The sequence below is a fragment of the Amblyomma maculatum genome, chromosome 1, assembly GCF_055883805.1.
Source record: "Amblyomma maculatum isolate TAMU_Amacu chromosome 1, ASM5588380v1, whole genome shotgun sequence".
Taxonomy (NCBI): Eukaryota; Metazoa; Arthropoda; class Arachnida; order Ixodida; family Ixodidae; genus Amblyomma; species Amblyomma maculatum.
The window spans coordinates 176,138,833-176,155,523 of NC_139344.1; the positions used below are offsets into that span (position 1 = coordinate 176,138,833).

The 16,691-nt window shown below is 44.6% G+C and overlaps 1 protein-coding gene across 1 annotated transcript in view; it reads right to left on the reverse strand.

Moving 5' to 3' along the window:
• Positions 1-537: 537 nt before the first annotated feature.
• Positions 538-16,691, reverse strand: part of LOC146204950 (torsin-1A-like) — a 38,564-nt gene continuing 22,410 nt past the window's right edge. The window contains exons 4-5 of the mRNA XM_084589634.1: positions 15,353-15,477; positions 538-7,468 (exon numbers count right to left, since the gene is read on the reverse strand). Coding sequence (XP_084445760.1) covers positions 7,206-7,468; positions 15,353-15,477 — 388 coding nt within the window. The 3' untranslated portion in view covers positions 538-7,205. The remainder of the gene's footprint in view (positions 7,469-15,352; positions 15,478-16,691) is intronic.

The window sequence follows — 16,691 nt, forward strand, 5'->3', positions numbered from 1 at the left end:
AAGCAAAAGTCTCCTACGAGCAGAGATTTATTTCTAATTTAATTTTTTCACTCAAGCTGTTTTGGTTTCAGTTTCTACAGGTGGCTATTTGTCAAAGCAGGCATATGAAGCCCATTGCGATATAACTGCTGCTTGTTTATTTACTTTTCATTCCAGCTGCAGTAAATTAAAACGAAGAAAGCAGTGACCAAACTGCAGTTTTTTAGTGAAGGGAGAGGGGGTTGATCACCATCTTAAGAAGACACTGATAACAACTCCATGCAATAATTCTCAGCAAAAATTGTTTCTTGGGGAATGTTTTTTTTTTGGCAGCAAAACATTAAGCGCCAAGAAAATATGACTTAAAAATAATCCCGCCATTCGTTTGAAAGTTGTGATCAGCCAGTGATGGCAACACCTGTATTTCGTTTTTTGGACTTTTCTAGGTTACGTCTCACTGTGATTAGAAAGCAATGCCCATAAATGCAGGCCAACTTCAATGTGTCCTCAGTCTTCCCCTAAGTGAGAAATTTTATATAGGAAAACTACGATGAACCATTTTCCTTTTTTTTTTTTTTTTTTTTTTTTTTAAAGCCTGAAAAATATACTGTCAAATCGGACCACCCCTTCCCAAGATTAACTCGTAAATCTGTTCTCCCCAGTCTCACACAGCCCATATTATGTCACAGCCACTGTTTTGAGTGTTAAAAACCAGAACGGAAGCAAAATTGAAATTTTAATTACGAATTATCTGCCACGTGCAGGCGAATTCCAATGGCTGTCAACATTTACTATTATCTTGTGCTGCATTCCGGAGAAACAGTAGGTGACCAAAATTTTGTCTCTGTTGCATTAAACACAACTTTGTATTCTAAACATTGCAGCTTTACAATGTACCATAGTAACTTGCATAATGAACATACTACTCTTTTTAGAGGTGTGAACCTGAGGTGTATTTATTACGTAGGGCACTTGGTGGATTAAGATTTCCTGCGGCTACTGTAAGGGATGAATTTCTTGCGCAAGTATGCTTGTCACGGAAGTGTATATGCTACCCTAATGCAAAATGCCACACATACAAAATACACATTACATGATAGTCAATGAGCATTTTTAGCTGGGAGAATGTTTTGTAGCGGCCATCTTCCACTAACAAAATACCATGTAGTCTCACATATGCAAAGTGCTTAATTGTGGAGCTGGCAAAGTGAGACCAGCCACTGGTGATATTTCATTATGTCAAGGCCACAGCTGTCAGAAGAGTGGACATTTGGTCAGGTTGGCAAGGCTGTGCAGTGAACCTGCAGCATAAAAGGCAAGGACAAGAAAGGCGACAAGATGTTTTGTCGCCTTCCCAGTCCTCGTCTTTCACACTGTAGATTCAGTGTGATACCACAGCTGTCATCCTGGCGCTATCCACTGCTTCCATGGCACACAGAAAGAAACATTTCTTATGCCTTTCCTTATGAACACTCCCACTGCTGCAGTGGTGTGCAAAACTGCCTGGTTCAGTTTTGGTCAAGTCCACAAGTGCAAGATATGAAGACATTCAAAACATAGTACATGCCTAAAAGCCCCTCCTCCAGTAACTAGAAAGTGAAGCTAGTATGCGTGCTCTGCAGCACTGAAAAAAAAAAAAAAAAAAAATGACGGGTGATTTAGCGCAGTTAGGCCAAATGCAATTTAGGTGCACTAGCACTTTGGTTTTCGGTCTCACATACTCATTAGCATACAGTCGTAATCTACCACATTATGTGACAGAGCACCTGACACAGACATAAAGCCTGGCTTTAAACCAAGCAATACGAATGTGCCTGCATAACCTTGAGCAAGCAGTCTGGTGACTATAAGACCAGTGACAGAAGTAAGAGCAACCAATGGCAGCTGAAATGTGTGTCCAGTAATAATGATGGGGGCATGCACACAACTTGAACATTTTGAAAGCGTCTCCTGAATGACCTTGTGTTAACAATTCAGTATTAAGCACACTGCACAAAAAATTAAGGGTTGGGGGAGGGGACATTTAAGCTTTGTTATTAAGGGAATGATATGTGACAGTGTTAATAGCTCCAGTCTCCCAACCCTTGTGCACATACATGCACTTTCACACATGCTCATCAGACCAAATTATGTTGAAGACCATGCGACATAAAGGCCCACTTTAACAAAACGGCACACATGTGCCTGCGGGCAGCATGGGGGTAGCGTGTCCGACTTGGGATCCAAGGGTCCCGGGTTTCATTCCCATCTCAAAGGAGCTATCAGAGTTGGCAGCCCGAGCCAACTCAGCCATGTCCTGTGGTCTTGTGATATCACACAACAACCTGAGGACCAGTCAGTGCCCTGCCATGACTCCTGCCAACTACCACCTGCCAGAAGCATGCTCGTTTGATTACCTTAATTCTAGTGGTCAAAATATGGTAGAATTTTGTAAACATTTCATGCTTCAGAGACCTTATCCCAATATTAGGCTTTCTGTCCTACGTGCCGTCAACAGTAGGGGCCTAGTGCCGTAGTACACAGGTGCTGGGTACCAAAGAATGTCACAGGCTGCGAACAATTGATGACCTGAACTTCTATCGCTTGCAACGAGGAGAGCCAAGGTAGCATCTGTTTCAACTGCTTGTGTTCTGCAGCCCTTGTCTTTCATTTCAATGCAACCAACACTATGCTCATGCCTGCAGCACTTAAAATGTCAACATAATGTTAGCTACCTTGTTGCTGCAGAAGGATATCATTTTATAGAAGATGCACTGGTGTGATTCAAAGTAAATTAACATGCTACAATGCAATTATCAATGTGTAGCCTTTGTCCAAAACATGCGGGCCAAGAAGCACTCCACATCCCTTGATGACGATGGAGGCTCTTGCCTTCACCCTTGTTAAGCTTTGGAAGTGGCACAGATGCTACAAAAGCATCACCATGCAGCACAGCAGCAAGACTGGTAGCCTGTGTGTTTTGACATAGCCTCTGAATCATGTTTAACTGCTCTCATTGGCAAAAACCAAACTGCTTCATTTTTTTAATGTCGTAGAAACTGCCACGCGTAATGAATATGTCAGTTTAACAAACACTGGGTTTTTAATAAAAATGTATGCAGCTTTAATTTACTTATAAAATTAGAAGCATTGCGTAACATACAGAAGAGACGCATTCATACCTATACTAAGCTGCACCGTGGGAATTCAAAAAATCATGGGGGACACTTAAGCTCTGCCTTTAAGGGTATGACGCGATAGCGCCAGTTAGCAGCCCACATATGAAGCCCTGCTTTAACCAAGCCGTATGGACGTGCCTGCATCGCCTGCAGGTAACATGAATGAGAGGGTCCTGGCAGACTGCTTGTGATATCACCCTCCCATATGAAAGGAGGGGCCCGAGTTGGCAGCCCCTACCAAACATAGCGACAGGCAACCCTACAGCCAGTCAGCGCACGGCCATTTCAGCTGCCAGCTACCGCCTGCCAGCATCATGCTCGTGATTTTTTGCTCATAACACCAACGCTGGATTTTCGATGAATGGGGGCCTTTAATGCTATCACGTTAAAATGTGAAATGTGCACTATGTCCAAAGCTATGAATTAAGTCAGACCACCCTGGGACATTTATACCCCTGTCAAGCGTGCAAAATAAAGTGCGCTTACGAAGAGTGTCACTTATGAAAAGTGCACTCTACCGCTGCTACACGGCGTAGCATAAGTGCACTAGCCAAAGTGTGCACTCAGGCGGAGTACGTTCGCAAAACAGACTTTGAGGGTCGAGTGCGTAGCCTCGCCGGCAGAAATTTGTCACAAAATGTATTATGTAATAAGATATGCGTACAAGCTGATTTTACGTATTTTGTATATATTTTTATTTAAAGAATCATTTTATAATAGCGACGGGCAAAATATCACATAAAGATACATGATGTAACCGTGTACGCAAATTCAAAATTAAGCACAGTGTGCCACTGCGGCGACGTCATTTTCAGTTAGGTGGCGGTCGCTGTTGTTCATGGTGTTTGTTGATGTGGGATCTCTGAAACATGGCCCAGTGTTCAATTTCAAGCATTTTTTTTGCCTTTTACTACATTAAAAAGCAATAGTCTGAACTTTACACTTGCATATTCCAATTTCTTTAAAAAGATATGTTTCTACAGTTGCCAGTTTATGCTAGTGCACTCCGCTTTTGCGTTTAGCACCAGGTAGCGTAAAGTGTCTTTCGAGCTACAAAGTGCACTCCCTGTAAGTGCACTGTAACTTGCACGCTTGACTGGGGTATTACTTTTCAAACAAGCTGCAAAGCTGGTGTAACTGGAGTAGCATTACAAGTTATTCTGAACATCTTTTACTGCCTACTTTACATGGCTTAGCTTAATCCTGAGAGGGACTGTTTACTGTGTGATGCCAGTGCATGTTAAAGAACCCCAGGCCATCGAAATTAGGCCAAAACCCCTACTACTGCATGCCTCATAGCCTGCATCCCTTTCAGATGGTAATCCCCATATGCCATTTAATATTAATCTGCAGAGAAGTTTGAAGGGTGCAATTTATGAGCAAGAGGTTAAACCACAAGTGCTCTCTAGGCATCACTAGCACTATTGTATGAGCAGTACTCCGGCCAACAATGCATTGCCCTAAGGCTAAAGCTAAGAGGAAAAAAGGAGGCAGCTGTGCATGTAAAATGGCAGCTTTGATGAAGACGTTTTTGCAGTGTATAACTAAAGGCATGCCGGTCTAACACATGCAAAGGTGCTGGACACGGGCATGGTAATGTATGTTGTGAAATAACTACAGTAAACGAAAAAGAAGCATGATTTAGTAAACAGTTTTCCTATACAATCTGTCATTTCTGTACTGTTACAGTGAACAGCACCTCATGTACTGCACAAAAGCAGTATTAATAGTAGATTATCTTTAAGGAAAAAAACATAAAAACCAGAACTATGAAACTTTTTGATGAATCCCAAATTTCAATAAAAGATGAAAACGAAAGGCCCTCAGTATACCCTGTGCATGAGCTCGAATCTGTTACGTGTTTTTTTTTCTTTCTTTTTTTTAACACACCTTAAATTTTCTCTAGCTCTGCCTTTTCTTTTTTACGACGAACACTCTCCTTTCAACCAGAGGTGCAAAAGTCGGGTAATTTTCGAAGCCCGGCCTTGATTTAACCTTGTGAGCCTAGCATAGCAATCGCACGTTTTAAACCAACCCAAAGTGTAATGTAGTGTACCCATCTTTTGACGAGAAATTGAACCATGCAGTTACAACAATGCTGCATAAATGGCACCAACAGGTGTTCAATATACTGGAAAACCAAGTTTTTATGAGGATGAATGCATTAGCATTGAGTTACTGGCTCATAACAACTAAACCAAACAGCTTTCGCTCAAAAATTCAATTTCACCACATTAAAACCCTGCCATTTTTCTATACTTGCTCCATACATATTCTAAAAGGTGTATAGTCACCTTCAGAATTGAAGATGACCTTGTTCACCGGGCCTTTCACAACAGTGACAAAAATAGACACTTACTACTAGGCCAGGAACTTGTAAACAGCCATTCTAGCCTATTTCAATAGAAATGTCCGCATGGTAAAACACCGTCATCACGATAAGACAATGTGCCCTGGAAATTTCTCCAGGCTTGAGGACCCCGTGCACATCTGGGCCACAACTTTGCACAAAGCAGTGAATCTAGCAAATTACACAATTGTTTGATAAGGTTAAAAAGCAAAGCACTGCAAACACTAACTAAAGTACATAATATCAACACAGCCTTAGCATTAACATAACACTCAATACTAAGCACCCACTAACCTTTCGTTTCTGCGACTGTTGTTCAAAACAAATTAAATGCGCCAACACTACTGAGTGAGCTTCAGCTACAGGAAGAAACATGATTATTGAGAGACTGCAGCGTGATATTAATGTCATTTCTTCAGCAGTGTGTAATTCAACATGCTAGGCCAGAGTTTTTGCTCTTGGGATTATAACACAGTATGCAGCAATACATAACACTAAAACTGATAGAATTGAGCCAGCAACTGCCGAACTAATAATTCAAATTTTTATGGAGTATTAGAGATGATTTATCACATCGATTGATCACATGTGGTATAGTAAGAAAAGAGTTATCACAATTTTTATGGCTAACTTATACTGCTAAATCAAATAAACTGATTTTCATTACATGCATATCCAATAATTAAGGGGACAAGGCACGAAACGTGTGTTTTATAACAGGCAATTGACAAAAGTTTACCAGACGAGAACTCGAACCAGCCCAAAAAGAGACTACAATAATGACAAGATGTCATGCAAAAAGAAAAGAGACAACTTGAAACTACTACAAAAATTGCCTAGAATTTGTGCCATAGGCACAAAAATTGTTACTTGCATTTTTCGCATTTAATTCATTTTTATTTTACAACTGGTGCTATCTGCTGCATCTCATTCACCTTCAGGAACAGTAGCAACAATATATTGTGAAGGCTCGGTTATTTTAATCTTAAGTCAATGTAGATCAACTCCACAGTGTTTTTCATGTGTCTTGGCATTTTGGATCCAATTTCTGAGTTAACATGAACACACATGATAAGCTAATGCAGTGCACCGTGCACTCTATTGAAAGGTGGGAATTTTCATCACTAGACTTTTAACTCGCATTGTTCACCACGCCAGCACAGCAAAAACAAAAACAGCCCTCATAACCACAATTCACAACTTGGTGCACTTGGCACAAGCACCAGGCTTGAGTCAGTGCATTGCATGGGTGGGGTTTAGAGGTGAACCCATGTGCATCACCTTTCAGGCCACTGACACCAGTATTCAAAAATTATGCTTGTGCCCACCCTAGCCATTTTGCAGCAGAATCCTAATCCGACTGTGAAAAGGAAAAGTCTGCACATTGTGGGGTAGCCAGCACTTCCACTAAATGAGAGCATGCACATGAAGATGCACAAGGCTGGGGATGCGACAGCTATGCAGCTAGAATTTCCACACCAAGCCTTGTCTTTGTTTATTATGGTACTAAACAAAAAGGTCCTTTTCACTTTCATGTAATGGCTGACATAGCTGAGGCAGTGCTTCACCACTGTACACCACACAACGTATGCCAAACACATACATGACGCCATCAGTGAAGAAGGCCACACACTGAACTACTCTTTGATACTGTGCTCAAAAAGCAAGCACAATTCCTGAATACTTAGGAAAGTGGCCACAAAACGAGAAGTTCACACTCAGATTTTTTCGGAGAAGCCTAAGTGTTGCGCCACCTTATTGTGAATCTTCTTGCATCCCGTTGAAGAGTAAAGGGCATACTCCGCTGGTATGTAATCAAGTTCATTGGCAATGTCTTCTATCATTTTGTCACTGGCTGTGCGGCTTCGTCGCTTGAACTCATCTCGAATGCAGGCCACAATTTGCTTCCTTTCAAGAGGTAGGAATGGCACAAACACATCAATCAGGTTCTTCTGCACAATGTCAGCACGATAGAGGCCTCCTGTTGTGTGGAAAATGGAAGTGGATAAAAAAAAAAAAAAATAGAACACATACACACAAAGAATGGTTTCCTTCGCAGAATTTCCAAGTGATGAACCTGCTGCCAGCTGCACACTATGCATTCCCTTTGACTCTTAAAGAAACAAAGGGTGCATGCAGCCTCGGCACAGAAACATGACACAAAGCACTGCACAAAAGCAACATCAGCATCGGGCCAAGCATGGTCAATGTTAGTAACACAAAAAACATGAAACTGAAATGCTTGAGAGGCATTGTGCAAGCAAACAAAAATAAGCTGCTGACACCATGTACCGAACCATGGCAAACTTCATGCGCATCACCTGACAAAACACTCTTAGTATCCAGGGGTGGAAGCAGGCTTGAGCATTTTGGAGCAGCTTTGGAGCAGCAAAACCAGAGTTTTGGAGCACTCGATTTATGCTTTGGAGCGTGTTTCTAGGCCCAAACACTTTTGTTAATGGCAATTCTTGCTTTCTGGCACATAAAAAACACAATTTAATTACTTTTTATTCCATGTCCAATGCTTTGCTGAATATGTATGCATCTCTGACAAGACTGATAAACAGCCAAAACATGTACGGATCTTAAAATAACACAAGTGACCTGAGCAACAATTTGGAACAGACTAGCAGCAAACGGAATGCTTGCTTCTACACATCACTGAACATCTAAATGTTTTTCACTATTTTGACTTGATAAATTAAATGTGGAGTCAACACTTTGAAGCGCTCAAGCACCGCCACTAAAAACATCGATGAGCAACACATTTCTTCTATCTTGAGCATATACTTTTTGGTCCTATGCCTGTGCTGATAAAATTCTGGGCATTGGTCAGTAGTGCATCCAGGAGGACAGACGGTACTGAAGGGTACCCTCAATTTTCTTCAGCATGGCTTCCTGCCAGTGGCTGCTCAAATCATCACTTCAGCTATGATGGGGCTTCCTTAAATTCACTGGCAATAGGCCATGTAAGGCACTTCAACACTTCTGAGAACACTTTTAGCAATTGGCACCTAAGTGGCATCACTCCCATAACAGTTTAAATATGCTTTTGCCTGGTGTAGGCATGACAGCATCGATGGTGCACCTGCTTGGTTCCACAGTAGAACCATTAGAACAACTGACGTAGTTCTTTGTATATAACTAGACAAGCTTTTTAATGACTCTATGGTAGTTTTCAGTGTTTACTTTGCTCGCTGGCCTCGTATCCCTCACTACTGATGATTCAAAAGGCTGGAAGAAAGCGCTATACCACATACACAGAGCATTTCTTTGCAATTAATTCCCTCAATTCTCTCAATCACTTGTGACTCGTTTTAAATTTACTTGTGAATAAGCATTCATTATGCTCCATGCTTTTCTAGTTTATGAAAATTTTATATGTATTAGGCTAAGCACGAGCTGCTAACGTTATATACCTCTGCCATTTTGTACATGCAACTCACAATCTGCCATCGCCCTTCTGTGCTTCTCAGGGTCATATAATCAAACTGCATCTGAGAGCATTTTTTGTAGGCCCACTTAGTGGCAAACCGTGTTGCACTTAATTTGATGGCGCAACATCCGAGGCAGCCAGTATAGAGCAGTTTCGGAGCAATATTGCATTTTGAAGCAGGATGGAGCAGGAAAAGCAGTTTGTAGCAGAATGGAGTAAATGGAGCAGCACTTCCACCCCTGAGTATCGCGACTAGCGCAGCGTTCTGGTCTTGACACAAGGGGTGTCACTATACTGCCACCTGACAAGGCATTCCTACTGGTGTGATAGCATTAGAGCCCACGCTCACCAAAAACTCTAACAAAATTACCAAATGGTCAACACAACGATGGCACCACAGGTCTTGACATCATTCAACCACCACTGCTAAGTGCTTCCCAAGATAAATGCCCTTGAAGAAAACAAAAAGTGGTATGAGACTTGAACCACTGTCCTCTCAGTTGCAAACCGGGTGCACGACCTCCATATCACAGAAGGGCATTCGTTTAGTGCAACAGTTTAGAGGTATTATGTGACCATCTCATACCTTAGAGTGGACAGCAACCACACAATACATTACAGCAACACTTCATTGATATTAAGATCACTAATTCACATTACTAAACAGCACAACTACCTAGCTCCACTACTTAGCACTACTAATTAAGGCCATTACTTAGCAACAATGCTGAACATCCGGATAGCAATACTATCACATTGACTCTTAAGTATTTGACCCTTAAGTATACTTCAGCGTACTCCTTCTTTCCTTAGATTAGTGTGCTGCACTGGCCACGACGACAGGAGTGTTTCATCAGGTGGTGCCACATGCAGTTTGGCATAGTTCAGGCCATGCAGGCCGGATTCTATAGTACTTGCTGTGAAGTGACCAAGTCCAACATGTGCTACACCCAACCACTAGCTATCACATATCAAAATATAAGTTGAAATTTTTTCTTTCCTTCAAAAACCATCTGAAAATTTGAAATTTGGAATGACTATAAACTGAGCCAACCTATCTACGGAGTCTCAGGTAACTCCAGCAGAGCCGTGGACAGTATGTACTGTTGTGCCCGGCCAAAGCCACCCAGAAATTCTGCCGGACGCCAAACTTCTCCGGCGAACGCCTCCTTCACAAAATCCTGATACTGCTCTGCAAGACACCGGAGTACTGGAGGCAAGCAGTGCCAAGGGGAGAGAAGCGACGTGTTTAAACATGAGCTGAGCATCCAGACAGTTCGGCGCCGTGGCCCTGGCAGTGGACTCCTTCTTGCCCCACGGCATATTTGAAGCAAGAGCGCAGCAAGCTCTCCCATTGGCCCTGCGAAAGTGCTGCCAGCTGATTGGACCATTTAAGCGTCAACGGTTTCTCGGTTTACGGAGACTCAGGTGCGTCCGTTCGAGACTCCGAGAGTGAGTTCGTCACTAGCGTCCATCAGGAGCAGTTTGCCTCCCGAGAGAGCGGACGCAGCGAAATCTCCCTGGCCGTCGCTGCGCGAGAACAGTCGCGTATGGCTATGTTAGCTTTCGGCCCCAGAGCCGATCTCGTTGTGTAAATGCCTGTAAATAGTGTATACAGCATTTTCTTCAACTCGCCAGCGCCGACTCGGATTCATCGCTACTGCCCAGGGAGCCGACAGCCCTCGTTCATGAAACGGGTGACGAAGCGCTACGCAACCAACTCCTTGGCACAACCCTGTTGACGGTGGGCTACTGTGTGATAACCCCACCGGCACAACATTGGATGGCAGCTGCGGGATTGACCGGCGTCAGGCACCTCGGCGCGGTGAGTACCTGAGTTTCCCTCAAACGCCAGATTTTCTCTGACACACAGGGTAGCTTAGAGAAAGGCTGAGCGTAGCATTGTGTTAACCTTGCGTTTCAAGCCTACAGGAAGTGTTTTGAAAACCAAGGGATGCTGAGAGGGCAATCAGTGTGAGAAAAGCTTGCGCGTCTCTTGCTAGGAGCGAGATAGCGATCGTCTAGTACACTATTCTAAAAAGGCAAACAACAAGAGGCCGGTGAAAGATGGAGAGCTACAAGGTCAGAGAACTTCTCCAAATTTGTGATGAGTTGGGCATCGATTTGGGCTCAACAAAAAGAAAAAAGGAAATTCTTGAGATCATGCAGGCAGAGGACGTGACGGCTGAGGAAGCCGCAGAGGCCTGGGATGATATTCAAGAGAGAAAAAGGAAGGAGGAAGCCAAAAAGCTAGAACTTCAAAAGCGCGAGGAGCGTGAAAAGCTAGAACGCCAAGAGCGCATTGAGCGCGAAAGGCTTGAAAGCCAGAAGCGCGAGGAGCGTAAAAAGCTAGAACGCCAAGAGCGCGATGACCGTGAAAGGCTTGAACACCAAGAGCACTATGAGTGTGAAAGGTTAGAACGCAAAAGGCGGTTTTCCCGCTTAAAGAAGCTTATGCAGCTTGAGCTTGCAGCACATGAAAAGAGTGTTGAAAGGCATGAAGCTTTAATTGCCATTCAAGATAACAGTTCGAAGCCGCGTGAGGATCTGCAACTGTTCCTCATCGGCGAGGATATGGCAGAGTATTTGGCAGAATTCGAGTATGTCTGCAAATGTAAGCGCTTTGAGCGAGATACTTGGGCACAAAAATTGGTAGCTCCTCTCTCCGCTGAGGTGTCGGATCAAGCGTGTGTTAGACGGTGACTTGAAAAACTACGATTACCTGAAAGAGTCCTTACTGAAAAGACATCGGCTGTCACCAATGGAGCTTAGAGATAGGTATCAGCGTGAGAAAAACTGTACCAAAACGTTCTTGGATTTGGCATATAAATTGGAAGCCGCTATAACCGATAGGCTAGACAGTCAGGAAGTCTCTGAGCAAATTGTACTTGCACCAGAGAATGAGACACAGCTTGGGGAAGCGGCCGAGCAATGCGACCGCAGCAGCGAGTTGATCGAGCCTCGAACAGAAGTGTTTCGGGTTATCTTGGTCGAGTCACTGGCAGCTGAGACGGTTGGAGCCGGCTCCATCGGGGAGAAATCCGCAGTGACACCGTCCTGCATGCCGCCTCAAGTAGCTATAAGCAATCCTATTCCACCAAATGAGAGTGGGTATCTGACACTAAATGAACTGCCTGACAACTCAGAAGCAGAAGTTGTAAAGCGTGGCGGGGATGTAGTCAGGCTAATAGACGACAAATTGGCAATTTCCGAGATCAGCGTTGTCATAGATCATCACTCGCGGAAAAACGAAGTGGCGCTCATGGAAACTGTGCATCCCACGAGTGTTGAACAGCGAAGACAGACCCATGAAGCGGACGCTGTCGAGAGCCACACTTTTAAAGTCCACAGCGAGCATGACAGGAGCCATGAATTTTCGTGTCCTGAAGCGCTCAATTGTATTGGCGTAAACAACAACCCTAGTGCGAATATGGACCTCACGCGATGCAAAGCGCCCCAGCTGTCGGACGAACTTGATCGTGTGCCGGTTAGTGCTGAGCGATGCAGCACATTGGCGGATAAAAGTAACTTGAGTGGCGGGTCTGCAGAGGATATGCCTAGCTCAGGGGTTGGCGTGAGCGAGCCTTGTTTGGACGCGACTGGCAGTGAGTCATGCGCTGCTGGCCGCGGTGCAGGCGTGGCGCCGCACTCCATACTCGCTCAGGTTACCGGCAGCTTGAAAGAGCTAACACCAAAAGAAAGAAAGCAAGAATTCAAGTGGTGCCGCCGAATAGAGCGCAAAGGCAGGTGCAGGAAAGAATGCTGTCATCGAAAGGTGAGAAAACGCAAACGATCGCGAAATTAAAAGAAGTGGCGATCTCATGGGCACGAATGCACCCGTGCTGTGAAAATGCGCGATTGGTGTGCAAAGCGCAAGGAACGAAACAGATCATTCAACAAAGCGAACAACTTGTGCTCGTCTGTTCTTTCACACACAAAGTGGAAAGAAAGGTCTCATAGAGAAATAGACAGCCGAGGCTGTAGAGGAGGGATGAAAGCTAAACCGCCTGAATACTGCTAGGCATTCTGCCGCTCGTGGAAGAGAGTAGCACAGTGTCAACGCGGATGCTTTGAATCATGCAATCGAGACATAGCTACCTTCGACAAACGTTTCGTCGGTAACGGTAATGCTGTAGGCAAATCGGGGCAAAATTGAATGACTTCCTTGCTTCCTCAGTTGTGGTTTACAGTCCAAGTGATTTCAAGGAGACTCTTTTCCATTATTGATTATTAATTTTCCCTGCTATTTAATGTATCATTCTAAAGTTAAAGCTCAGCTACTTTGGTCATCTGATGAGAAGAGAGGAGTCGCTGGAGAAAGATTTGATGTTGGGAAAGGTTGAGGGTCACCGGAGAAGGGGTAGGCAGCGAACGCGATGGTTAGATGGCATCCTCGAGGCACTGCAGATGCAGTTATGTGATGTTAAGAAGATAGCGAGAGACCGGAAAGCGTGGCGTGACATGGTCCATAGGGTCACGAAGAGTCGGACACGACTAAACGCCTGAACTGGACTGAATGTGCAAAATTGTTGTCTGAACCTTGTGTTCTGCATCCTATACACTTGTCCCTTGTTGTAGTGGGAGCAAAAAGGGGACAACAATTTAGCTAACTGAATTTGAAATTTTGCCTCTGTCTGGTGTTTGACGGGTGACCGAGGGTACTTGCTTGTGTTGGGTGTTGCCTGTTGTCGGTCAGTTTTGCAAGCCGCAGAACAGTCTACCACAACCAGTGGCGAGAGGCAAGGGTATCGGAGCGACCCGAGCGAAGTTGATCGACATGCCCCGGCAACAAGGCTGTCGGCAGAGATCCTAACCTGGCAAGTGGAACCCGGGCACTGGACGTGAGCTTGGAGGAACCTGGCGAATGAGCGCGCAAGGAATCCGAGCCATATGTGAGCAGCTCGTTTTCCCGGCACATTGTCTGATGGCGGGGGTGCTGTTGTGCCCGGCCAAATCCGCCCAGAAATTCAGCCGGATGCCAAACTTCTCCGGCGAACGCCTCCCTCACAAAATCCAGATACTGCTCTGCAAGACACCGGTGTACTGGAGGCGAGCCGTGCCAAGGGGAGAGAAGCGACGTGTTTAAACATGAGCTGAGCATCCAGACAGCTCGGTGCCGTGGCCCTGGCGGTGGACCCCTTCTCGCCCCGCGGCATATTTGAAGCAAGAGCGCAGCAAGCTCTCCCATTGGCCCTGCGAAAGTGCTGCCGTCAGATTGCACCATTTGAGCGTCAACGGTTTCTCGGTTTACGGAGACTCAGGTGCTTCCGTTCGAGACTCCGAAAGTGAGTTTGTCACTAGCGTCCATCGGGAGCAGTTCGCCCCCTGAGAAAGTGGATGCGGCGGAATCTCACCGGCCGTCGCTGCGCGAGAACAGTTGCGTATGGCTATGTTAGCTTTCGGCCCCAGAGCCGATCTCGTTGTGTAAACGCCTGTAAATAGTGTATAAAGCATTTTCTTCATCTCACCAGCGCCGACTCGGATTCATCGCTACCGCCCAGGGAGCTGACAGCCCTCATTCACAAAACGGGTGACGAGCGCTAGGCAACCAACTTCTTGGCACAACCCTGTTGACGGTGGGCTACTGTGTGATAACCCCACTGGCACAACAGTACCCCGTGCCAGTGTTCATTTCTGGCCTTGTCCGTGCAGCTCCATGTGTAAAACATCCTATGAAGATTACAACGTCCAGATCACAGCGTGAGAGACTGGCTGTTTAACACTCGCAATGTTAGCAGCAGGTAGAACGAGAGGAAGAAGATGGCTACGCAGTGCGAAAGAGCACTGAACAAGGGTAGAGGGAGGTAAGCCTCAGTTCGTAGGTCGATCCAACGTTTCGGCAAGTGGACTTGTCCCAGGCGCAGACGAAGACAAGTCCACTTGCCGAAACGTTGGCTCGGCCTGTGAACTGAGGCTTCACCCCTGTACCTTTGTTCAGTGCTCTTTCATATAATGTTAGCAACAGTAACAGCACAGTGGTCCGAAGAAGCAGATTGTTCCTGTTCATGTTGGCACAAGTTCAAATTCCACTTCCGCCTGGGAAGTCATTTGCTTAATTTCTTCTGCAGGGCGTGACATGTGGTAGTGAGATAACCAAACGGCCTGGCAAGTCACATATGCTAGTGCATAAAAATCAGACTGTGCACTTCTTTACCCAGCTCGCTCACACTGTCAGCCACTTTCCTCGAAAGTTGTAGACAGTGCTAGAGCCCACTTCAGATAGCATTCACAGTGTACATGTCGGGCCAGAATCTGAAATTACGCAATCGCTAAAAGTTTGGCTTGCTGCCATTCAGCTGGCCACACGCAAGCATCAAAGGCAGAATAGGGCACCATTTCATCACTTTTAAAACTACAACAGCCCATGGTTCTTCTGAATTGCACACACGCCACCCTCAGGCACTAGTGTCTCGACAAACCTAACCATACCTTTCTCATTGAAGCTTCCAAGCTCAATCACTTTTTCCATGTCATTCAGCCTGACTTTGCTCCGATCGATGCCATCCTTCCAAGCATCCAAAGTGGCTCGTGCAATCACATCCCCAGCCGTATTGCTGAAAGTGATATAAGACATGCGGTAAAATGTGTTTTTTAAACCTATGGCATCTACAAGCAGATATGTCCGTCTTCTTCCTGCTATACCTTGAGATCACTCTCAGTCAAGAAGGATGACATCACTTTAACAGAGCAGGACTTTCACCTAATAAAAATACAGTACTGGGTGATCTCGGGGATACAACACCAGGTTTTATGAAAAGAAGGAAATTCTTGCTGCAAGCATCCCATTTTACTACAGCCAATGTGTGCACTTGAGGGTTAGTACCTATTACATTATATGTATTAACAAACTAAAACCAGTTAATTACTGGATTTAGAAGCAATGTTGCAATGGCAGGTTTTAAGGGGGCTGTCATAGCAGGCTAGTGTGTTTCCAGAAGTTTAAAAGGACCAGCCAATTTTAAGGAATCTGATGACTGCTTGTTCACTTTTCTTGCTTCAGTTTTTGGTGTTTGGCTTCAGTGCTAGAGGCCCCGACCATGAGATGTTATAAAAAGGTAATGCATTCGTCATAGACAAACGAACACTAACCTACTGTGGTGACCCACTGCAGAAGTCCACAGTGCCAGTGAACCTGACCCAAATCTGTATTTAGGGTTTTGAAAGTGATTGTCTCCTGCTAGCAGATAAGTAAGGCCCAGATGCTAACGATACTGTGCCCACTGGATTTCAAAAACTATTGCTGCTTAAAGGTGTTGACAGCAGCAATGGAGTAGATGTGCCAGCACTGCAGTCCAGCGTACAGTTGCTCTTGAAGAGACATTCCGAATAATCACTTCTCCAGTTAATTTATTTAAAACGTTTGAAATAGGACACTTGTTTAACGGAGGCACCACATTTATGAGAAATTCAAAACAATGGATTTCTGAATAAAATAAACAAGACAATCAAAATTCAATACCCAACGATACATAGATTTTCACTAGTCTTGTGCAAAAGTAGTGTGCGAATGCCTCACTCTCTTAATCCAATCCAGCAACAAAAGCAACACACAGTACCCCCTCTCCACTCTGCCACAATTTTTTTTTTTTTTTTTTTTCAATGTGTGCCTATCACATAAATGTGTAACTGAACCAATAAACTAGGAGCCGCATTCACCATGATTCACTGCATTTTTCATTTATTTGGTTGTCACATCAGTCACTGCAATAGCAACTGGGGGGAAAGGGGGGGAGCAAATAACCAATCATATGGTGTCATACTCTGATTT